Below are 25,572 nucleotides of genomic sequence, written 5' to 3' on the forward strand. Positions count from 1 at the left end.
ATGATGATGATGATAATTTATTTTCAATAGTTGCCTTATTACAAATAAAAAGCTTTGAATACATACACATATAAAAAGTGGGACCAGATGAGGGAGAAGAAAGATAGACAGAATGAGAGAAACAAACATGAAGCAATGAATGAGGGAAGGAGGATAGATAGATGAGGAGAGTATGAGAGATGAAAGAAGTTATGTTTGTGTGTGTGTTGTAGAGAGAAAAGGATTAATGTCAGGGAGAAAAGATAAATTGTGAATAAAGTGTATGATAAATGGAAAAAAGAGAGAAAAAAGGGTGGATTAATTGATGAGAGGGTGAAGAGGAAGAAGGAATAAAATATATGAAGCCAAAAAAAAAACCATTTTAATGATTAATTTTTTTAATGCATCAATTAATTATTAAGAAAAAACTTGGTATATCAAATTTTTTAATGAAATCCCATTATTATCTTCAACCCAGGCAATGCTGGGTACTTGTGCTAGTTTATATAAACATATATTGGGTCATCCCCAAAATAATGCGGTTTTTCAGTTGCATGAACTAAAAACTGGAGGGGGATGGGATAAACTACTTGCATCAATTTGCTATAAAAGCAGGTAGTAATTTCAACTTGTTCTTATTTTTAGTGTAAGTCTTGAAGAGTGCAGTTCGATTTTAACAGTTATTTCTTCAAAGCTGTAATGGAAGTGACAAAGTAGCATATTTGGCATATTTTGCTTTTTGTTCAATAACCTAGCTAAAACCAAAGTCCTAATAAGTAGGAAGGTAGACAAAACACAAACCCCTTCAGGTAGATGGCCCGGCTCGATCTGTAGAAAAGGCATAGGTAGAAACTCTATAAGATGTACCCAGTGCAAGCTATGGACACATAAGAGGTGCAGCAATATCAAAGGAAGGTTAACCAGGAAGTTAGTTTTTATATGTGGCAGATGTTCAGGAGCAATAAACACTGAAAATGTGCAGAAAACAACTTTGGCTACATTCCATGGAGAAAAACTAGACCTAGTTGATAGGTGACCAAGTTAGTAGTGGAGGAGGGTGCGCTGAAAGTGTAGCTGCTAGAATTAGAATAGCCTGGGCAAAGTTCAGAGAGCTCTTACCTCTGCTGGTGACAAGGGGCCTCTCACTCAGAGTAAAAGGCAGACTGTATGACGCAAGTGTATGAACAGCCATGCTACATGGCAGTGAAACATGGGCCGTGACTGCTGAGGACATGCGTAAGCTCGCAAGGAATGAAGCCAGTAAGCTCCGATGGATGTGTAATGTCAGTGTCCATACTAGACAGAGTGTAAGTATCTTGAGAGAAAAGTTGAACCTAAGAAGCATCAGATGTGGTGTGCAAGAGAGACGATTGTGTTGGTATGGTTGTGGCGAGAATGGATGAGGATAGCCAACGTCGTCTCCTTCATTGGACACTAAACTTGTCTTGCAAAGACCTGTTGGAGTAAGTGAAATCGTGACAGCACCTGTGCCCAGCGTCACCTTCCTGGCACCTGTGACGGTGGCACGTGTAAAGACATTCGAGCGAGATCGTTGCCAGTGCCGTTGGACTGGCTCCTGTGCAGTAAAAACACCCACTACATTCTCGGAGTGGTTGGTGTTAGGAAGGGCATCCAGCTGTAGAAACTCTGCCAAATCAGATTGGAGCCTGGTGTAGCCATCTGGTTCACCAGTCCTCAGTCAAATCGTCCAACCCATGCTAGCATGGAAAGCGGACGTTAAACGATGATGATGATGATGAAAGGCAACAACGCAACAGAAATTGCAAGGAATATTAATGCAGTATATGGGGATTGGACAATAAGCGTAAGCCAGTATCAACGGCGGTTCCAGAAATTCTAAGCCGGTAACTACAGCCTAGAAGATGAGCCATGTCCTGGAAGATCTGTAGAGCTTGACGAAGACTTCCTGCAAACCCTAATGGAACAAAATCCTATCGTAACAGTTGAGGAACTAGCAGAGAAGCTTGAATTTGGTCATTCAATCATTCATCGACACCTGTATGCCATCGGAAAATTCAGCAAATTGGGTCAATAGGTTACTCACAAATTTTCCGAGTCTAATCGTGCACAGGGAGTGAATGTGTGCAATTCTTTGCTGTCAGGTCTCACAAATGAACCTTTTTTGGACCGAACAGTGACTGGTGGCAAGAAATAGGTTCTCTATAAAAATGTCAAGCGCCAAAGACAGTGGATAGGTAAAGGATAAATACCGGCACTCCAGGCTAAAGGAGGTCTTCATCCATGTAAGGTGTTGCTATCTGTTTGGTGGGATATGAAAGGTTTAGTCCACTTTGAAATTTTAAACTCAAACCAAACAATAACAAAGGAGATCTACAGCGAGCAGCTTAAGTCAGCGCTAGAAGAAAACCATCTTTGGTTTCAAGACGAAAGGTGTTCTTCCATCAGGATAATGCTCGGTCACATACAGTAAGGATGACATTCAAAAGGCTGGAGCAGTTTAAATGGGAAATGATGCCCCACCCACCTTATTTGTCGGACATTGCCCCATCTGATTATCATTTATGTTGCAGTCTTCGAAATCATTTTGATGGAAAAAATATGAATTCTGTAGACAAGGTCAGAACAGTACTGGAGGAGTATTTTCTGTCACGGAAAAGTGAATTTTGGAAGAGGGGCCTTGCAAGTCTACCAGATAGATGGAAGAACATTGTAGAAAATGAAGGAGAGTATATTTTACATTAAAAAGGAACTTTGTTTATCTTAATTTTGAAAAAGAAAAAAAGTTTTAAAAAACTGCATTATTTATGGGATGACCCAATACATATATTTCAAATACTTAATCTATAATTGTTAGTCTGATAAAATATATTTTTGTGGACTAATGATTATGGATTAAATATTTTATTCACTTTCACATTTATCTTAGTGTCCTATATTTTAAGTGGTCAGACATAACTTCTTGTGAACTTGTCATCCATAGAACAGTTATATACACATTCACATAAACACACATAAATTGAATCAAATATCACAATACAGGCCAAGTAACTTACATATGCAATAATTGCTTCATATATGTACACACACACCCACACCCACAGAATGTGTGTAAAATATACACAGAATACAAGCAATACATATCAACTTGTGTGTGTTTATATACCTATACATACATGCATATATACATATTAACATATATGCACATCAAATATTACTCTGTGAATTAGATGTGTCAGTTTAGCAGAAAAAATAACGAGTAGGGTAATGACTAGATGAGGTGTTCATTCAATCTGCTAAAAAATGAACAGCCAAACTCCCATCAAATCATACCCTACCATCTTAAAAAACAAGAAGGATAATTCAGTTAGTCCCTGACATGTGTGTGTGTTTGTGTGGAAGGGCATAGAGCTATACAAGCAGGGTTGACTGGGGCTAGGTTAAAAAACAGTCATACATGCACTCACCAATTCTGTAAGATCTTGGAAAGTTTTAATAAAGCAATATAATGAACCACAGTGGAATGTGTGTGCATATATATATGTATATGTGTGTGTGTGTGTGTGTGTGTATGTATGTATGTGTATATGCATGTATATTTAACACTCAACTATATTGGGCAGTATAGATGGTTTCCAGTGCTTTTTCTTTGTGGCTTTTTATCTCAGAACTGACTGTTTCCAGGTTATTCTGCAAAACAAAAAAAAAAACAAAAAAAAAAATCAGAGAATGGCAAATTCTTTGAATAAAGAATAGTGTTGCAGAGAGTAGGATGGGGGTGAGAGTAGAGGTTGAATGCTACACCTAGGAACTTTCTAGCAACCCTTGTTCCGATTACACAGCCTTACCTGCACCGAGAGTCACACCTGGGTCTGCAATGAAAAACATTTTACAGGCTCATAGGAGATGGTAGTGACAGTGGTGTTGTTTATATTATCTCAAGGAGTCTGTCAGCATCCAGCTGCAGGGGTCCCTCCAGGAGATGATATAAAATATAGAAGTAGTTTGGCAGAATCTTACAGTGTTAGAGCATTGAATTCACAATCACGAGGTACTGAGTTCAATTTCCAGACCAGGTTGTGTGTTGTGTTCTTTATTCCACATTGCTCCAGTTCACTCAGCTGTAGAAATAAATTGCAACATCACTGGTGCCATGCTGTATCGGCCCCTTTGCCTTTCCCTTGGACAACATTCGTGGTGTGGAGAGGGGAGACTGGTATGCATGGGTAACTGCTGGTCTTCCATAAACAGCCTTGCCTGGGTTTGTGCCTTGGAGGGGAACTTTCTAGGTGGAATCCCATGGTCATTCATGACCAAAGTGGGACTTTACCCTTTATCCTTTTTTTACAGTGTCGGATTGAATACTTTTGCATTATTTGTTTTGGATCTCAGCACACTGAGTTCAAATCTAACTGGGATCAACTTTGCCTTTCATCCATTCACGGGTTTGTTACAGTAATGGGTTCAATTTTATTTTCTCTTTCTCTCTCTCTCTGAAAGACATTAACTGCGTTCAGACTAAAAGAGAAAGAGTAGCTCAGCCATGTTTAAAATGTCCAAGATATATATGTTCTGATGATGCTCCTACAAATTCACCAGGACTTGGGGACCAAAGGAAAGGACTTGTAGCTTGTGTGAGATGACACAGTAAAAGGCTGCCATGTACACAAACAGTGTTCTCTAAATTTAGGGTTTAGACAATAAATTAGGAGCCTTATCATATAAAAAAAAACCCTCTTCATCATCATCGTCGTTTAACGTCCGCTTTCCATGCTAGCATGGGTTGGACGATTTGACTGAGGACTGGTGAAACCGGATGGCAACACCAGGCTCCAATCTGATTTGGCAGAGTTTCTACAGCTGGATGCCCTTCTTAACGCCAACCACTCCGAGAGTGTAGTAGGTGCTTTACGTGCCACCCGCACAAAGACCAGCCTGGTGGTACTGGCAACGGCCACGCTCAAAATGGTGTATTTTACGTGCCACCCGCACAAGAGCCAGTCCATCGGCACTGGCAATGATCTCGCTCGAATGTCTTTTCACGTGCCAGGAAGGCAACGTTGGTAACGACCAACGGCGACACTCGAAAGTAAAACAAACCTACTTATGTTGAGAGCAAGGAGAGAGGGCTTTCTGGTCCTGGCACTGATGTCTGATAACCATTTTAAAGATCTAGGGAAGCTAAAAGACCAAAGAACAAAGGGACTTGGAAGATACATGCTGATGGCTTATGAACAATAATTGAATGGTAAAGAAGAAACACTGTGGCATGGTAAAATTTGTGTATCCAATCCAGAAGAGACAACTTAACCATTTATTAACGATGTCTAAAAACGTACCTTAATCCTGGATTTATGTTCAGCCACTTGATTAATGACTTTCTGCAGGAATTCCAGACTAGCTTTCTCTTTTTTACTATGTGCTTCCATTTCTTGGGCTGCTCTATAAATATAAAATAATATATATATGTATATTTGACTGGAGAAAATCTAAGAGTAAAAAGAAATAAAAATGATAAAACATGAAAGGAAAAAAAAAAAAAAAAAAAGGAAAACAAGCACCTAGTATGCTCTGTAAAGTGGTTGGTATTAGGAAGGGTATCCAGCCTGGGCAAGTGTCTTCTACTATAGCCTCAGGCCGACCAAAGCCTTGTGAGTGGATTTGGTAGACAGAAAACTGAAAGAAGCCCGTCGTATATATGCATATATATGTGTGTGTGTGTGTGTGTGTGTGTCTGTGTTTGTCCCCCCACAACATCGATTGACGACCGATGCCGGCGTGTTTACGTCCCCGTTACTTAGCGGTTTGGCAAAAAGAGACTGATAGAATAAGAACTAGGCTTCCAAAAGAATAAGTCCTGGGGTCGATTTGCTCGACTAAAGGCGGTGCTCCAGCATGGCCACGGTCAAATGACTGAAACAAGTAAAAGAGTGACTTCTTATAAACATACAACTGTATTTTTTAAGATTTGTTACACAAATCAATCTGATTATCCCTCACATTAATTTTATCCTTTTGAGGGAGGAGAATGGAAGGGACTTGTTTAGAAGCCTAAGGATTTGGTCCCTGGCAAACACTTTCCTCAAGAACACTTACTGCTCCTTAATTTTCTCCAGATCCCCACGAAGTAGGTCCGACTCCAATGTGCAAATTTCTAAGGCTTTCTTGTTCCCGTTCAGTTCCTCATAAACTTTGTCACAAAGTTGCTGTTTGATCTCAATACATTGTTCATGTAACTGCATAATAGACACAAAAAGACGAATGACGTTACTAAGAGAGAGAGAGAGAGAGAGAGAGAGAGAGAGAAAGAGAGAAAGAGAGAGAGACAGAGAGAGAGAACATTATAACACAGAGAGAGAGAATATTTCATAAGAGTGTACAATTGAGAAAGAGGGGTGTGTTGCAATAAAGGTAAACTACAGTATTGGTAATGGTAACAATAGTAAAACAGTGGTGGTGGTTGTGATGATGATGTGTGATGATGATGATGATGACTTAAGTGGTGGCAGTAATGATGGTGGTGGGGGCTGTAAAATGTTAAAGTGATAATGAAGGCAGTGGTGATAGCGATAGCAATGGTAGTCATCATCATCATCATCATCATCGTCGTCGTTTAACGTCCGCTTTCCATGCTGGCATGGGTTGGACGATTTGACTGAGGACTGGTGGACCAGGAGGCGACACCAGGCTCCAATCTGATCTGACAGAGTTTCTACAGCTGGATGCCTTTCCTAATGCCAACCACTCCGAGAGTGTAGTGGGTGCTTTTACATGCCACCGGCACAAAGGCCAGTCAGGTGGTACTGGCAACGGCCACGCTCGAAATGGTGTATTTTACGTGCCGCCCGCACAAGAGCCAGTCCAGCGGCACTGGCAACGATCTCGCTCAAAAGTCCTTACACATGCCACGGGCACAAGTGCCAGAAAGGCGACACTATACACATATATATGTGTGTATGTATATATATATATATATATATATATATATATATATATATATTACACGTAAAAGCACCCACTACACTCTCGGAGTGGTTGGCGTTAGGAAGGGCATCCAGCTGTAGAAACTCTGCCAAATTAGATTGGAGCCTGGTGTTGCCATCCAGTTTCACCAGTCCTCAATCAAATCGTCCAACCCATGCTAGCATGGAAAGCGGACGTTAAACGATGATGATGATGATGATGATGATGATATATATATATATATACACATACATCTATATACACATATATATATGTATATATATATACATATGTATTTATATATACATGCATGTATATGATACAAGGGTAGTGTAAATTTAAAACAGAAAATTAAAAACTTCTTCCATGAAAACATGTCCTGGAATGGTGAAGTTGTTATCTTATTTGGAAAGAGCTGAGGGTTGGCAACAGGAAGAACATCCAGCAATAAAACAAGATCTGCTCCAAAAATTCTGTGACCCAAGTGAGCATGGAAAAGTTTATGCTAAAATGATGACGACGATGATGACTGTGTGTGTGTTTGTGTGTATGCCTTTGTGTTTGTGTAACCCCTCTGCTCGACAACTGATGTTGGTTTGTTTACATCCCAGTTCAGCATTGGTACAAGATTTAAAAATACTTCAAATTAAGTACAGGGGTCCGACTAAACCATTCAAGGCAGTGCCCCAACATGGCCACAGTCCAATGAAGAATGAAACAAGTAAAAGATGAAATGATAAAAGATCACAAACACTTACTTGCTTGTCACATTTGTAGTCTTTCTTCAGTCGTTCCAGGTTGGTCTTCAGCCTGACAATATGGGCCTCTTTCTCATTACACTGGTCATTCTCCTGAATTAGAACAAGACAATGATTTAACAGTTGGTGCTTGGGACTCGCACATGCGTGTGTATGTTGTGTAGGTTAGCCACTGAGTAAGCTGTAAGTTAGGAGTCAATGGCTGGAGTTGTTGCAGACTTTCAAACCGATAACTTAATGCTTGCTGCAGTCTCTCACCTCTTGAGGGAACTCTTCTGACAAGAAGACTACGGTGGTTTGATTACACATTGCGGCATCCCCATGACAAACTCATCTGGAAGGCAATAGCACCAGATCCTCCTCCAGGTTGGCACAAGAGGAGAGGTGGTCAGTTGAAGATGTGGCTCACAATAGTCAAAGCAGATATGGAGCTTGTTTCTGGCCCTAAAGTCTTTGGCAGTCATTGCTGGAACTGGGAATGGTTCAAAACATGTAGAATGGGTTATTGGCAGATGTGCATGGACCACTTTGACCCGTGACATGGTGAACTCAATAGGAGCCAGCTTAACCACTCCATGGGGATGGTGGCGAACCCTGCTGTACTCTTTCACCACAACTTTCTCTCACTCTTACTTCCTGTTTCTGTTGTGCCTGTAATTCAAAACGTCAGCCTCGTCACACTATGTCACGCTGAATATCCCCGAGAACTACGTTAAGGTTACACGTGTCTGTGGAGTGATCAGCCACTTGCACGTTAATATCACGAGCAGGCTGTTCCGTTAATCGGATCAACTGGAACCCTCGACGTCGTAAGCGACGGAGTGCCAACAACAACAACAACAGTATCATGGATTACATGAACTGATGTACGCTTCTTAGTTTTACATGACACATGTGTGATTTGGATGCTATTTTTAGCAAGTCAAGAAGCCTTGTTCAAGCACCCATTTTATTTAGCATCAACTAAGTTCTGGTTTATCAGGCATTCCAACCATGTTCATCTCATCTTTATCTGAAGTATTCTTCCTCGATTAAGATGGTGGTATGTTATATGAGAGAAATTTACTGTGATTTCTAGCAGGTCCAGGTCAAATCACCAGCAGGGAAGCAATCAAAGTGTGCAAAGTATGATAGCTTACCCGTTCGTTTATATCCAAGTAACGCCTCTTCTCGGCGTTGGAGGAGTGCAGTGCTTCAGTGATCTTTTCCTTCACTGCCCATATATGCATCTGGAAACAGAGTAGGGTTTAACGAATTATGCAGTATAGGGGTAATGAGGATGATAGTAAAGAAGGAGAGGAGAAGAGAAAGGAAGGAGAAGGGGGAGGATAATATCATCATCATCATCATCATTATTAGACAATATGAAGAGCACGAGGTGATTCATCATCATCATCATCATCGTTTAACATCCGCTTTCCATGCTAGCATGGGTTGGACGATTTGACTGAGGACTGGTGAAACCAGGTGGCTACACCAGGCTCCAATCTGATCTGGCAGAGTTTCTACAGCTGGATGCCCTTCCTAATGCCAACCACTCCGAGAGTGTAGTGGGTGCTTTTACATGCCACTGGCACGAAAGCCAGTCAGGCGGTACTGGCAACGGCCACACTCAAAATGGTGTATTTTACGTGCCACCAGTCCAGCGGTATTGGCAACGATCTTGCTCGAAGGTCCTTACACATGCCACTGGCACAAGTGCCAGGAAGGCAATGTTGGTAATGATCACGCTCAAATGGTGCTATTTACATGCCACCGACACGGAAGCCAGACAGCTGGTGCTCTGGCAACGATCACGCTCAGACGGTGCTCTTAGTGCTCCACTGGTACACATGCCATCACGATAAGGATTAATATGAAGTAGCATGGCATTATCTTTAATTCCTTTATGTGTGTGTGTGAGCGTGTGTTTGTGTGTGTGTGTGTGTTTGTGTCTGTTTGTTCCCCATCACCACCTCACAACTGGTGTTGGTGTATTTATGTCCCTGTAACTTAGTGCTTCAACAGAAGAGACTGATAGAATAAGTACCAGGCGTTAAAAGAAAAAGTAAGTGCTGGAGTCAATCCATTTGATGAGAATTCTTCAAAGTGGTGCCCCAGCACGGCTGCAGTCTAATGACTAGAAGAACTAGAAGATAAAAGATATAGAAATATTTTTTTGAAATATTCTAAAATAATATCTGACTAACCTTATGATCTGTGAATTGTTCCTGAGTGTTGTCAAAGAGAAAGCCTGGTTTCATTTCAAAATCTAAGCCACCAGCATTTTCTGCAGTTACTGGTATCAACTGCAACTTTTGGGCCAGTCTGTTGTATTGTTTAGATTTCTCATTTAACTGGAAATAATATGAAAAAAAGGGATGAAAAAGAGAGAAAAAAAAAAGGGTTATTAATTGTGAAGAGTCATAATTGAATATCACAAGTCATTTTGATTTTGTATAGTATTGTTCCAATTCTGCCAATAAAGTCTTTTATATTGGCCATATGGAGTCAAATATTGGAGAGAAAGAGAGGGAGGAGGGAAAGAGAGTGGAGGAGAGAGAGAAAGAGAGAGGGAGGGAGGGGGAGGGAGAGAGAGAGAGAGAGAGAGAGAAAGGGAAAGAGGGAAGGAAAAACTAAGTCCAGGAACTGATGAAAAACAAAGTGAATCCTGGTAGAATTTGAACTCAGTATGTGAAATTTTGAAAGTTGCAATGCATTCTTTATGTTGCATCTAGGTTTTTGTCACGCTACCCTGCTAATATAATAAAGGTATTGCAGGTTTTTGAGTATGCACCCTATGTCCCAGCATGTCGTAAGAGGGGACACTGAAGTGTTGAGCAAGAACATCCAGCAGTAAAACTGACTCAGAAGATCCCATCTGACACTTTGTCCTCTGAGATGTAAAAAAAAAAACAAAAAAAACAGAACTAAACAGAAATGCCAACCCATGCCCACATGGAAAACATAATAAATGATGATGACGATGAGAACGACATCCACATTTCTGCTTTAACCCTTTTGATATCAACCCCGTCTGAGACTGCCCTCAGTTCTGTGATACAAACTTCCACTTTTAAAGGGATCTAAATTAAAACCTTCCATCAAAATTTTGTGTTAATTCATGTTGCCCCTTGTGGGCAATAAAGAAAAAAGAATCGTTAGCACGCTGGACGAAATGCTTAGTGGTATTTCACCCGTCGCTGCATTCAGAGTTCAAATTCCGCTAAGGTCGACTTTGCCTTTCATTCTTTCGGGGGTCGATAAATTAAGTACCAGTTACGCACTGGGGTCGATGTAATTGACTTAATCCCTTTGTCTGTCCCCCCTATGTTTAGCCCCTTGTGGGCAATAAAGAAATAAGAATCATTAGCACGCTGGACGAAATGCTTAGTGGTATTTCACCCGTCGCTGCATTCTGAGTTCAAATTCCGCTAAAGTCGACTTTACCGTTCATCCTTTCAGGGGTCAATAAATTAAGTACCAGTGAAACACTGGGGTTGATATAATTGACTAGTCCCCTTCCCCAAAATTTCAAGCCTTGTGCCTATAATAGAAAGGATTAATTATATAATGATAGGTGGTGAGCTGGCAGAATTGCTATCAAGCTAGATGAAATGCTGCTAAGCATTTTGTCAATCTTTATGTTCTGAGTTCAAATGCTACCAAAGTCAACTTTGCCTTTAATCCTTCTTCCAGGGTTGATAAAATAAGTGCCAGTTGAACACTGGGGTCGATGTTATTGACTATCTCCCCCAACCACACCAAATTTCAGGTCTTGTGCCTTAAGTAGAAAGGATTCTTATGGCTGTGTGGTAAGTAGCTTGCTTACCAGCCACATGGTTCCGGGTTCAGTCCCACTGCGTGGCACCTTGGGCAAGTGTCTTCTACTATAGCCTCAGGTTGACCAAAGCCTTGTGAGTGGATTTGGTAGACGGAAACTGAAAGAAGCCCGTCGTATATATGTATATGTATATATATATATATATGTGTGTTTGTGTGTCTGGGTTTGTCCCCCCAACATCGCTTGACAACCGATGCTGGTGTGTTTACGTCCCTGTAACTTAGCGGTTCGGCAAAAGAGACCGATAGAATAAATACTAGGCTTACAAAGAATAAGTCCTGGGGTCGATTTGTTCGACTAAAGGTGGTGCTCCAGCATGGCCACAGTCAAATGACTGAAACAAGTAAAAGAGTAAGAAAAACATCAGTAAAAACAAAAGATAACATGTTGATTTCTACTGTTTATTTACCTTTTCTTGAATTTTACCAATTTCAAGCTCTTTGTTCCAAATTTCTTGGCTTAATTCAGCATCTTCCTTCTCCAACGTTTCCAACTGACTTTCCAACTGTTCTTCCTCCTTCTTCATCCGTTCCACGTCCACGGGGCTGTACTCTTGGTTATCAAAGATCACCTGCAGGGACTTTATCTGTTCCTTCAGGGATTCACTCTCTACCTCTGATTTAGAAAAAAAATGTGAATCAAAAGTTTAGGCTAAGGATGTGGTTTTGGTGGAGGGATGAAACATAGAGAAAGGGAGGGGGAGAAAGGCAAGTAACAGAGGGAAAGAGTGAGTGAGAGAGAGAGAGAGAGAGAGAGAGAGAGAGAGAAAGAGAGAGAGAGAAGGAGATTGTCAGTTTGTGTGTGGGGGATACAGTGCTGGATTAACCATTAACTCTTTATCATTCAAAGCAGTCATATCATATCTGGCCGAAATATTCTGTTTTATGCTCAAACCGTGGAGGCGCAATGGCCCAGTGGTTAGGGCAGCGGACTTGCGGTCATAGGATCGCGGTTTCGATTCCCAGACCGGGCGTTGTGAGTGTTTATTGAGCGAAAACACCTAAAGCTCCATGTGGTTAGGGCATGAACTTGTTAAACATGCAGCCAGGCCTGTGAAAAACTTCTTTCTTTTTTAATCTCTAACGATGAAGTTAATGATCTGAAAATTTATAAACATATTGGAGCCATGAAAAAAGAGCATCCAGTACATTCTGTAAAGTGGTTGGTGATAGGAAGAGCATCCAGCCATTAGAAACATTGAAGATCAATGCAGCCCTAAGACATGATGAGTTGTTAATAGATGATAATACTATTAACAACTCATCATCTAAGACATCATCATCATCATCATTCAGAATCTGTTTTCCATGCTGGCATGGGTTAGGGTTAGGGTTAGGGTTAGGGTTAGGGTTGGTTTAACTGGGACTGGTTAACCAGAAAGCTGTACCAGGCTCCAGTCTCATTTGGCCTGGTTTCTATGGCTTGATGCCCTTCCTAACGCCAACTACTCTGAGAGTATAGTGGGTGCCTTTTTTTTTCACATGTCACCAGCTCTGGCCATGACATTAATTTCACTTAGGTTGACAGGTCTTCTCAAGCACTGCAAATTACCAAAGGCGTCCGTCACTTGTCATTGCCTCTGTGAGACTCAACATCTGAAGATCATATTTCACCACCTCATCCCATGTCTTCTTGGGTCTACCTCTTCCACAGGGTCCCTCCGCAGTTAAAGATCGACATACGGACATTAAAAACAAGTGGTACCATTTGATACTATCTTACCGAGTAATTCTGAATCTTTCATTTCCTCTTCCACAGTTTTGTCCAGTTTCTCCTTAAAGCTGTGCAGTTCAGTCAGATAATTAGTCAAACGAGTGAGGTCTTGTTCTTGCATGGTCTTACTTTCTCGCATATCTTCCATATTGTCCTTTTAAAAAGGAGAAGAAAGGTTTATTATGACTATTGAGTGAGAGAGCAGTGCATGCCATCAAAGTGACACTGGGGTACAAATATACGAAGCTCAATATACCCATCATACTTCTTTATTGCCCACAAGGGGCTAAACATAGAGGGGACAAACAAAGACAGACAAAGAGATTAAGTCGATTACATAGACCCCAGTGCGTAACTGGTACTTAATTTATCGACCCCCCCCAAAAGGATGAAAGGCAAAGTCGACCTAGGCGGAATTTGAACTCAGAACGTAACGGCAGACGAAATACCGCTAAGCATTTTGTCCGGCGTGCTAACATTTCTGCCAGCTCGCCAATATATCCATCATGACTACCCATCTGATAAGGGTACACCAGACACATGCATCACAACCATATGTGCATGACATGGTGATCTCATATCAAGATAAACCAGCGCATGACCTTGCAGGTGGGGGTCCAGTTAGAATTTTCTTCAGGTCGAGTAGCCCATCCAGCTCAAAAGGTCTCTGAATAAGGGTTAACGATGTTGAATGAAACACTGTCCCCAAAGAATTCCTCTCAATACATGGCTATGATGCTCCCCAACTACACCTGCTTGTGATTGGAGATGCACATGTTGTCAGCCACTAAGAGACATGCTCAACCAGTTACGGTCAAGCAACTAACAAGCAAATCAGTGGTATTGAGCAGAATATTTGCTGTAGCCCATCTTTTATACCAAGACAGAACATGTATATGATAACACTTTCAATCAGTTAAGATCAAAAGCCATGAGAGCCAGAGCCTGGTACTGCATCAGGGCATTTACCATTATTATTAGTAGTATTATTATTAAGGTGGTGAGCTGGCAGAATTGTTAGCATTGATGAAATGCTTAGAGGTATTTCACCCATTGCTACATTCTGAGTTCAAATTCCGCCAAGGTCGACTTTGCCTTTCATCCTTTCATGGTTGATAAATTAAATACCAATGAAACAGTGGGGTCAATGTAATCAACTAGTCCCCCTCCCCCATATTTCAGGCCTTGTGTCTTCAGTAGAAAGGATTATTATTATTATTATTATTTTACATTAATGAAAAACAGTGTAGGTGACAAGCACAGTGGGTTGTTTAAAAAAAATTTATTTTTTTAACAGTTAATCAATCAGGCATGGGTCATGTTGGCACTCCGTCGGCTTACGACATCGAGGGTTCCAGTTGATCCGATCAACGGAACAGCCTGCTCGTGAAATTAACGTGCAAGTGGCTGAGCACTCCACAGACACGTGTACCCTTAACGTAGTTCTCGGGGATATTCAGCGTGACACAGTGTGACAAGGCTGACCCTTTGAATTACAGGCACAACAGAAACAGGAAGTAAGAGTGAGAGAAAGTTGTGGTGGAAGAGTACAGCAGGGTTTCACCACCATCCCCTGCCGGAGCCTCGTGGAGCTTTAGGTGTTTTCGCTCAATAAACACTCACAACGCCCGGTCTGGGAATCGAAACCTCGATCCTATGACCGCGAGTCCGCTGCCCTAACCACTGGGCCATTGCGCCTCCACTAGCATGGGTCATACCCATGAGGGTTCATCTTACAAGATCTCTGAGACTGACGGAGAAAGGATGGAAGCTGTTAAAAAGGAGCAGAATGTTTGTTTGACTCACCTCAATACATTCACATTCCTGTAGCTTCTTACGCAAAATTTCGCTCTCCTGTGCCAGTTTCTGAAGTTGACTTTCATTTGTAAAGTATTTGTTTTCTGTAAATTCAGAAAGGAAACTTTTAATTACAACAATCAACTGGTTTCATAAAACATGTCTGATAATGGGGAAATATTACTTTATCTGCAAACTGTTGAGGGTTGGTCACAGAGAGGACATCCAGCCATAAAAATCTGCCTCAACAACTTCTATCTGCCCCATGCAAGCATAGAGAAATGGACTTAAAATGATCATTGTTAAAGCGAAAACAGGCAACATATATAAGAAACTTGATCAACAAAGACATGCTGGAAGACAAAAATAGTTCGAAATATGATACTTACTGAAGGTATCATGGAGCATCTGGTCCAGAGCATCAAAATCTGATCCTTTCAGGAAAAGATTGTAGGAATCAACAAAGTGTTTAAATATCAGCTGAAAAAAAGAACAAGGAAAAAGTTTTTGTACAAAACTAAACATCGTAATAATAATAATAATAATAATTTCAGGTTTTGATACAAGGCCAGCAGTTTTTGAGGGTGAGGGAGGAAGTCAATTATGTGAACCCCAGTACCTGACTGGTACTTTATTGATCTTGGTATTTCGTTGACCCCCCCCCCCTCCCCCCAAAGGGATGAAAAGCAAAGTCGACATCGTCATCACTTAGCCTCCATTGTCCATGCTGGCAAGGGTTGGATGGCTTGACCAGGGTTGGCAAGCTGGAAGGCTGCACCAGGTTCCAGTTTGATTTGTCACGATTTCTACGGCTGGATGCCCTCCCTAATGCCAACCAATCTGAGTGTGTAATGGGTGCTTTTACATGCCACTGGCACGGCTGTGACGACTGTGATTTTACTTGGCTTGATGAATCTTCTTCTCAAGCACGACACAATGCCACAGCATGTTACTATTACAAGTTAGATGAATGAATGATGAGCGATTAAGACTTGAGAAATTTCTTAGCTTAGCTGGTCATTTTGTGTGATGTAATAGTGTAAGCAGCAGAGCAAGCAATGTGGAAGTTTGGAAAACCATGTGTGAAGGGTTCTTTCATCATCATCATCATCATTTAACGTCTGCTTTCCATGCTAGCATGGGTTGGATGATTTGACTGAGGACTGGTGAAACCAGATGGCTACACCAGGCTCCAATCTGATTTGGCAGAGTTTCTACAGCTGGATGCCCTTCCTAACGCCAACTACTCCGAGTGTAGTGGGTGCTTTTACATGCCACCGGCACGAAGGCCAGTCAGGTGGTACTGGCAACAGCCACGCTCAAAATGGTGTATTTTATGTGCCACCTGCACAGGGGCCAGTCCAGCAGTACTGGCAACGAACTCGCTCGAATGTCTTTTCACGTGCCACTGGCACAAGTGCCAGGAAGGCGACGTTGGTAACGGTCATGCTCAAATGGTGCTATTAAACATGCCACTGGCACGGAAGCCAGACAGCTGGTGCTCTGGCAAATCTATAGCTGGAAGTGGTCAAATAAATGGCCAACTTCACCTCAAGAAATAAAAATAGCAGAAGACACTAGTGAGGAAGACAGAGAGAGAAAGAGAGAGACTTGAGAGACTTTATTGCTGGAGGAAATCATGACAAAAATGAGAAAGACACAAGTTATAAAACAAGGTGAGAGTATTTAGCGAGATCGTTGCCAGTGCCCCTGGACTGGCTCTTGTGCGGGTGGAACATAAAATACTCCATATTGAGTGTGGCCGTTGCCAGTACCACCTGACTGGCCTTTGTAAAAGCATCCACTACTCTCTCGGAGTGGTTGGCGTTAGGAAGGGCATCCAGCTGTAGAAACTCTGCCAAATCAGATTGGAGCCTGGTGTAGCCATCTGGTTTCACCAGTCCTCAGTCAAATCATCCAACCCATGCTAGCATGGAAAACAGACGTTAAACGATGATGATGATGATTTAGAGAGGGAGAGATCGCTGAGGAAATCATGGCCTCAGAATGCAAAGACAGACAAAATGCTGCTAAGCATACCCTGGGTATATATATTTATGTGTGCATGTCTTTGTGTCTGTGTTTGTCCTCCATCACCACTTGTTAACCAGTGTTGGTGTGTACATCCCTGTAACTTAGTGGTTTGGCAAATGAGTGCCATGCTTTAAAAAAAAACACTGGAGTCGATTCGCTTGACTGAAATGCTTCAAGGCAGTGCTCCAGCATGACCACCATCTAATTGACTGAAACACGTAAAAGAAAATAACGAAGATTGGAGATCAAAAGGAACACAAACGAGAGACCTTTATTCCAAGAATAAGACACCTGATAACATGGCGAGATGAAATCAATTGAAATGTAGTGCAGATTAGAATTATTTTAAGAATTTTATCTAAAGATAATTAACAACTTATCATTACACACAATTAATAAACCAATGACAGGTGTGGGGAACCAATATGAATAAATTAAATGTGGTTAAGAAGCTTGCTTTGCTACCATATGGCTTTGGGTTCAGTCCCACTGCGTGGCACCTTGGGCAATTGTCTTCTACTATAGCCTCAGGTTGACCTATGCTTTGCGAGAGAATTTGGTTGAGAGAAACTGTGTAGAAGCCTGTCAGATGTGTGTGTGTGTGTGTGTTTATGTTTGCTCCTACCACCATTCGACAAGTGGTGCTGGTTTGTTTACATCCCCATAATGTAGTGCTTTGACAAACGAGACTGATAAAGTAAGTACCGGATTTAATAAGTACTGGTGGTGGTGGGGGGTCAATTTGTTTGACCGGAACCCATCAAGGTGTCCCAGCATGGCTGCAGTCCAATGATTGAAACGAGTAAAACATATAAAGAAAATATACAAACCATAGTATCAGATGAGTTATCAAAATCTTCTTGTTGAAAGATGATGCTATCGGTTTCTTCATTCAACAGCAAACCAGTCTGTAGAAAGAGACACAAGAAAGAAATGAAAGGAAGAGACAAAACAGAGAGAGAGTATAAGAATCATCATCATCATCATCATCGTTTAACGTCCACTTTCCATGCTAGCATGGGTTGGACGATTTGACTGAGGACTGGTGAACCGGACGGCTACACCAGGCTCCAATCCTATACAAATATGAATTAAAAAAAATAAGTTGTAGCAAAATGGAAAAACTGGATCAAACCTTGATAAGTTCTGTTAACCAGACAAGGGCAGATAAAAGGGTCGGCCAGGTGTGAGGACTGCCAATTGCAAACATCGAACTCTTGCTGATGAGGAAAGGATAGCCGAGAGAACGGAAGTAGCGGGGGACTTCTTCATCGAATTTCTCTGGAAGCTTATATTTGAATTCGATGTGTTTCACAATAAACTAAACAAGAAAAAAAAGTCAAATCACAGAAACTGAACTCAAATCATTTATTAAACCCATATACACACAATAATTCTACACTGCATATGTTAAATCTATATACACACGTTAATTCTATACATCATATGTTAAATCTATATACACATGTTAATTCTACACTACATATGCTAAATCTATATACACACATTAATTCTACACTGTATATGTTAAATCTATATACACACGTTAATTCTATACAGCATATGTTAAATCTATATACACATGTTAATTCTACACTACATATGCTAAATCTATATACACACAATTCTACACTGTATATGTTAAATCTATATACACACATTAATTCTACACTGTATATGTGTAGGAAAAAGTCAAGTCACAGAAACTGAACTCAAATCATTTATTAAACTCATATACACACAATAATTCTACACTGTATATGTTAAATCTATATACACACATTAATTCTACACTGTATATGTGTAGGAAAAAGTCAAGTCACAGAAACTGAACTCAAATCATTTATTAAACCCATATACACACAATAATTCTGCACTGTATATGTTAAATCTATATACACGTTAATTCTAAACAGCATATGTTAAATCTATATACACATGTTAATTCTACACTACATATGCTAAATTTATATACACACATTAATTCTACACTGCATATGTTAAATCTATATACACACGTTAATTCTATTTGTCATATGTTAAATATAGATATATACACATTAATTCTACACTGCATATGTTAAATCTATATACACACATTAATTCTATACAGCATATGTTAAATCTATATACACACGTTAATTCTATACAGCATATGTTAAATCTATATACACACATTAATACTATATGGCATATATTAAATCTATATATACACATTAATTCTACACTATGTATGTTAAATCTATATACACACATTAATTCTACACTGCATATGTTAAATCTATATACACATGTTAATTCTATATGGCACATGGTAAGTGTGTGTGTGTATGTGTGTGAGTGTGCATGTGTACACATTAATTCATTATTAACTTGTGGTGCTAAGTTGCTTTTTTTTCAAGCGAACATTACGTTCAGAAGGCTGTGGATTCAATTTCACTGTAATATCTTAAAATAATTGAGAAGAAATAAAAGAAGTAGAAGAATTAAGAACCTCATTGGGAGCTCACCTCAAAAATCTTCAGAAAGTCTTTTGTTGTTGGAGACATTAATGTCTTTGCTGTGATACTGTGCGGATAGCCATAAGATTCAAGGAACTAGACGTACAAAAAAGAAAAGAGAGAAGAAAAATAAAACGTAATCTTTCATGCACTGAACTGGCAATGTAGTTACAAACAATAACTTGAAAATTTAGAAATGAGTTTGTGTGTATAAATGTTGTTGTTGGCACTCCGTTGCTTACGACGTCGAGGATTCCAGTCGATCCGATCAACAGAACAGCCTGCTCGTGAAATTAACGTGCAAGTGGCTGAGCACTCCACAGACACGTGTACCCTTAACGTAGTTCTCGGGGATATTCAGCGTGACACAGTGTGTGACAAGGCTGACCCTTTGAATTACAGGCACAACAGAAACAGGAAGTAAGAGTGAGAGAAAGTTGTGGTGAATGAGTACAGCAGGGTTCGCCACCATCCCCTGCCGGAGCCTCGTGGAGCTTTTAAGTGTTTTCGCTCAATAAACACTCACAACGCCCGGTCTGGGAATCGAAACCGCGATCCTATGACCGCAAGTCCGCTGCCCTAACCACTGGGCCATTGTGCCTCCACATATATATATCAGACACACACTTACAGACAAAATACTTACCTCCAGAAGAGACTTCACACATCGTTGCTGGTAGGCTTTCGAGGTTATAGGTCTGGGATCTCGAAGTTCCATTCTTCCACGCTGAACGCCATATGACATTCTAATTTAAAATTGAATTTAAAAAAATGTTTTATTTAGGGAAATTAATGATTTCTAACAATATGGCAACACACAAAAGCACCCAGCACACTTTGTAAAGTGGTTGGTGCTAGGAAGGGCATCCAGCTGTAGAAACCATGCCAAATCAGACTGGAGCCTGGTGCAGCTCCCCAGCTTGCCCAGCTCTGGTCAAACCATCCAACCCATGCCAGCATGGACAATGGACATTAAACGATGATGACGGTGATTGAAGACCACAAATTGTGTTTGGGACAGTAGTAAGGCATAGACTGATTTAAAGCACTGATTTTTTTTTTTGTTGTCTCAACTTGCTGGTGATCAGTCCATCAAAAGACAAAAGGGTATTCAGGAGTGTTTATATATACATTTTTTATATATAAATATAATCAAAAATAAAAAAAAAGAATTAAGTGGAAATTTTACCGGTGAGTGTGTTAAATTATAACACACCAAAAGAAAATGACTCTCCCCAGACACAACAATAAAGCGTATAGTTCATATCCAGTTAAATGGAGAAAAGAAAGTTGAAAGTTAATAATTATTTATTATTAATAAATTATTATTCCCCAATAATACTAGGTGCCAAACCAATATTCCCTTGGATGTCACCAACCCTTTATGAGGTTAACATATCCTCTAAATAAATGTATGTATGTATGTATTATTTCTTTACTACCCACAAGGGGCTATACACAGACGGGATAAACAAGGATAGACAAACGGATTAAGTCGATTATATCGACACGAGTGCGTAACTGGTACCTATTTAATCGACCCCGAAAGGATGAAAGGCAAAGTCGACCTTGGCGGAATTTGAACTCAGAACGTAGCGGCAGATGAAATACCGCTAAGCATATCGCCCGGTGTGCTAACGTTTCTGCCAGCTCGTCACCTTAATTTATGTATGTATGTATGTATGCATGCATATGTGTTTGTGTTACTGCTTCCTTGCCTTGATATCCCATGATAGTTGTAAGTGATTGTCACTGTCATGCAGGTGGTGTCCTTTACTCCTGATCTTCCATGAAAACATGTCTGGCCATAGAGAAACATTATCTTACTTGGAACCCGGTAAGGGTTGGCAACAGGAAGGGCATTTGACCATAGAGAATCTTTCTCAACAAATTACATCCGTTAGGAAGGGCATCCAGCTGTAGAAACTCTACCAAATCAGATTGAAGCCTGGTGTCACCTCCTGGTCCACCAGTCCTCAGTCAAATCGTCCAACCCATGCTAGCATGGAAAGCGGACGTTAAACGATGATGATGTGTTCATAGAAAAGTGGATGTTTAACAATGATGAGGATGACAACAGGTTGAGGCATGATGGAGTTTAGCTGCTGTTTCTAGCATGTAAAACAGGGACCAGCAACTTCTTTTTGTAACAGCTCAATTTCCATCATAGCATAGCCCACATGCATATTATATCAGAATTTCTCCATTTTTCTCTCTGTCAATGCTTATGTAATCAAAAATTAAAGTAATTGTGGCACAAAAGAGTATCTAAATTATGTAAAATACTTAATGACACATAAATATATTGAAATTCAAAAAATTTTTAGAAAAAGTCTGAGGCCCGCACAGAATCCATCAGCAGCCTATTTCAGAACCACATCCCCATTTTTCTGGACCCTAATCTAAAGGATTCTTAATCGGCTTATTTTTGTATGTTAAAACTGAGGGCCGTTGCCAGTACCGCCTGACTGGCCTTCATAGGATTTTTGAGCGAGATTGTTGCCAGTGCCCCTGGACTGGCTCTTGTGCGGGTGGCACATAAAATACACCATTTTGAGCATGGCCGTTGCCAGTACCGCCTGACTGGCCTTCGTAGAGATCGTTGCCAGTGCCCCTGGATTGGCTCTTGTGCGGGTGGCACATAAAATACACCATTTTTAGCGTGGCCGTTGCCTGTACCGCCTGACTGGCCTTTGTGCGGGTGACACGTAAAAGCACCCACTACACTCTCTGAGTGGTTGGCGTTAGGAAGGGCATCCAGCTGTAGAAACTCTGCCAAATCAGATTGGAGCCTGGTGTAGCCATCTGGTTTCACCAGTCCTCAGTCAAATCGTCCAACCCATGCTAGCATGGAAAGCGGACATTAAACGATGATGATGTTTCAGTCAGGTTGGTATGAAAAGGGGTTTGAAAACATGCACAAAACATTTTTGCTCACCTTTTGCCGCCAGTTGAAAATTTACCGAAGGACATACGACCCAGTAAGGAAAAGCGAGTACTGTTATGGGAGTAGGTCCCAGAAGACAAGCGGTCCATAGATGGCAATCTTGATGCAGATGGTTTACTCAGTGAAGTCTTGGAAACACGGGCAGGAGCTGCCGATTTATGACCTTGAGAAGTGCTCTGGCGCCACATTCTTGGATTTCTTTCCTTCTCACTTTATTTCTTTCAAATCTGAAAAAAGAATTTAGAAGCATGATCAAACCTTACATCAAGATCTCCTCTCCCAATGCCCCCACCCCTCTCAAAAACTCCTTTGTCTTGCAAGTTACTTGCTGGTGCTGGTGTCATAAAAAGCATCCAGTTCACACTGTGAAGTGGTAGGCATTTGGAAGGGCATCCAGCTGTAAAAAACCATGTCAAAACTGGCCTCGTTTGTGCTGGTGCCATGTAAAAAGCACTGTCTACTCTGCAAGGTGGTCAGTGTTAGGAAGGGTATCCGGCTGTAAAAACCAAGCCAAAACAGTCTCAGTAGCCTGGTATAGTCTTTTACCTGGTCGGCTTCTGTCAAACCATCCAACCCATGCCAGCATGGAAGGCGAATGGTAGATGATAGAAAGGAATATTTGTTACAGTTTTTTACAGCAGATGTGGCTTTGCACAGTCCCCTGCCTCCTCCCCCCAGTGCCTGTTGAACAGTCCATCCCATGCCATCATGGAAAATGGGTGTTAAATGTTGATGATGGTGATGATTTGGGTGCATTTTATCATGGTACCAGCACAAGTGGAGGTTGCCCAAAGAGTTTTCACTAGCATAAGATTTGTTCTCTTCTACTTCTCTACTAGAAACGTTTACTTTGGAATTTACTTCTATTGAGAAAAAAAAAAAATTGTGTGCATATTATTTTTAACATAAGTTTTCTTATGACGGCTTATTACTTCATTAGAAATCTACGGATGCACATACGCACATAATAGAGAAAAATGAAACAAATATGGACGACTTGCTCCGAAACACCACCGAGTGGGGAACGCTTCTCAAAAATAACCTGCAGTTGTTTCCTTCAAAATTCCTACATGCTCGAAATGTACATACATCAAGGTATATTTGTAAAAACTTTCACGAAAAAATATTCATTTTCCTGGAAGTTAAGAAGAATTTAAGTGGACTTTGTTGGAATTTCCGAAAATTGTCCACCACCCCCATTCCAAAACACTCTCACCGGAAATTTTTGTATATTCGGAATCTACATAATAAATACTATATGCATAGAAAATTTCATTAAAAAATATTCATTTTTCTGAAAGTTATGACCTTCCAAAGTCTGGGGGGGGGGGGTACAACTCTGTAGTTATGCCCAATATATGAGTATATGCATATATATGTACATGTATGTATATAGCTTCATCCACATGTACATATAGATACATAACTGGGTACATGACGTGGTAAAAGAACATGGACAAAATAGTAAACAAGGTGCAACAAACAAGCAGGCCACATAGAAACACCCCCTTCATCAGCTGCCACCATTAAAACCCCGGCAGTACGCATCGTTAAAATGGTTCATCCCATGAACACAAATTAAATTGTTTTCGTGGAGGGTAGTGGCGGACGGAAGACAAGACAGGAAAACGAAACGGTGAAATAAACAAACAAAAGGACTGTACAGCCAGACGTGAAGTGTGTATGTATTGAACGCTGTGAAGCACGAACAGGAGGGGCAAAGACGTACGTGCGAGCTTGAGTCCAAGAACGAAAATGAGCAACGAGAGGTAGAGAGAGAGATAGTAGTAGTAACAGTGAGAGGCGAAGGACGAGCAGCGAGAGATAGAGAGAGAGAGAGATAGTAGTGACAGGGAGAGGCGAAGAACAGTAGAGGAAAGAATGAGAGGGGGAGATACACACACACACACACACATATATATATATATGGCTGCGTGGTAAGTAGTTTGTTTACGAACCACATTGGTTCCAGGTTCATTCCCACTGCACAGTACCTTGGGCAAGTGTCTTCTACTATAGCCTCGGGCCGACCAAAGCTTTGTGAGTGGATTTGGTAGACAGAAACTGAAAGAAGCCCGTCGTATATATATATATATATATATATATATATATATATGTATATGTGTGTATGTTTGTGTGTCTGTGTTTGTCCCCCCCCCCAACATCGCTTGACAACCGATGCTGGTGTGTTTACATCCCCGTAACTTAGCGGTTCGGCAAAAAGAGACTGATAGAATAAGTACTAGGCTTACAACGAATAAGTCCTGGGGTCGATTTGCTCGACTAAAGGCGGTGCTCCAGCATGGCCACAGTCAAATGACTGAAACAAGTAAAAGAGTAGAGTAAAAGAGTATATATATATATATAATGTATATCTATAGACATTATGTGTGTGAGAGTGTGTGTATACGTTGTGTATTTAAAGAGATTTGTTTTGGCAAAGAAGAAAAGTACGTTCGAGTCACTGACAGAAATAACTTCAAATAGCACTATACGGTCTACAATTACATACAAAACTTGTCTTAAATTTCCTTTATAGCATGGTCTCATCAAACATTAAAATCACGAACACATAATCACATAAATATAAATCCAAATATATAAATATAAAATTGTCATTACCAACAGCAATAAGTTCTACGCGTGAAATGGTAAAATCTGATCATTTGAATTTGTGCGCCTAACCGTTGGAATTTAGTTTCGCATTCTACAAAATCAACAATAATACTTACCTGATATAATATTATTATATTCTATGTATTTCTATTTATATAATTGTTTGTTCAATTTTTCGTATGCTTTTTTAACGATTAAAATGTGTTTTAGATAATTTGTTAGTTAAGTGAGTACGAGAATAGAAAACAGATATGTAATTTTTTGTACACACATACCGACTGAAATAGACACACATACTCAGATGTGTGTGTGCGTGTTTGATTGTGTGTAGGCATACATAGATAAATGTGCCCCACCGATTTTGTTTCCTCGTAGCTTTCAGGAAATTGGATATTTTAAAATGAAATTTTCCACAAACTCGCTTCAGATTGTGTAGATTATGATCATATCGGAATTTAAAAT

The 25,572-nt window shown here is 40.5% G+C and overlaps 1 protein-coding gene across 3 annotated transcripts; it reads right to left on the reverse strand.

The window, feature by feature from the left end:
- On the reverse strand, window positions 1-25,168 carry LOC106881181 (kinetochore protein NDC80 homolog). 3 transcript variants are annotated; one of them, XM_014931471.3, is made up of 16 exons: window positions 25,117-25,168; window positions 22,486-22,721; window positions 20,194-20,293; window positions 19,557-19,643; window positions 18,182-18,367; window positions 17,877-17,954; window positions 15,402-15,492; window positions 15,022-15,116; window positions 13,225-13,369; window positions 11,912-12,117; window positions 9,869-10,015; window positions 8,819-8,908; window positions 7,680-7,772; window positions 6,055-6,194; window positions 5,298-5,400; window positions 1-3,648 (listed from the first exon to the last, which is right to left on the reverse strand). In XM_014931471.3, the coding sequence occupies exons 2-16, from the start codon at window positions 22,680-22,682 to the stop codon at window positions 3,565-3,567; spliced, it is 1,842 nt and encodes a 613-aa protein (XP_014786957.1). In that variant the 5' UTR covers window positions 22,683-22,721; window positions 25,117-25,168; the 3' UTR covers window positions 1-3,564. The 3 variants fall into 3 exon arrangements, with proteins under 3 accessions (XP_014786957.1, XP_089196047.1, XP_089196046.1); XM_089339921.1 differs by lacking the exon at window positions 25,117-25,168 and adding an exon at window positions 24,747-24,982; XM_089339920.1 differs by lacking the exon at window positions 25,117-25,168 and adding an exon at window positions 24,224-24,356.
- Between the last annotated feature and the right edge of the window lie 404 nt (window positions 25,169-25,572).

Source organism: Octopus bimaculoides, chromosome 22, assembly GCF_046866305.1.
Source record: "Octopus bimaculoides isolate indiv1 chromosome 22, ASM4686630v1, whole genome shotgun sequence".
NCBI lineage: Eukaryota > Metazoa > Mollusca > Cephalopoda > Octopoda > Octopodidae > Octopus > Octopus bimaculoides.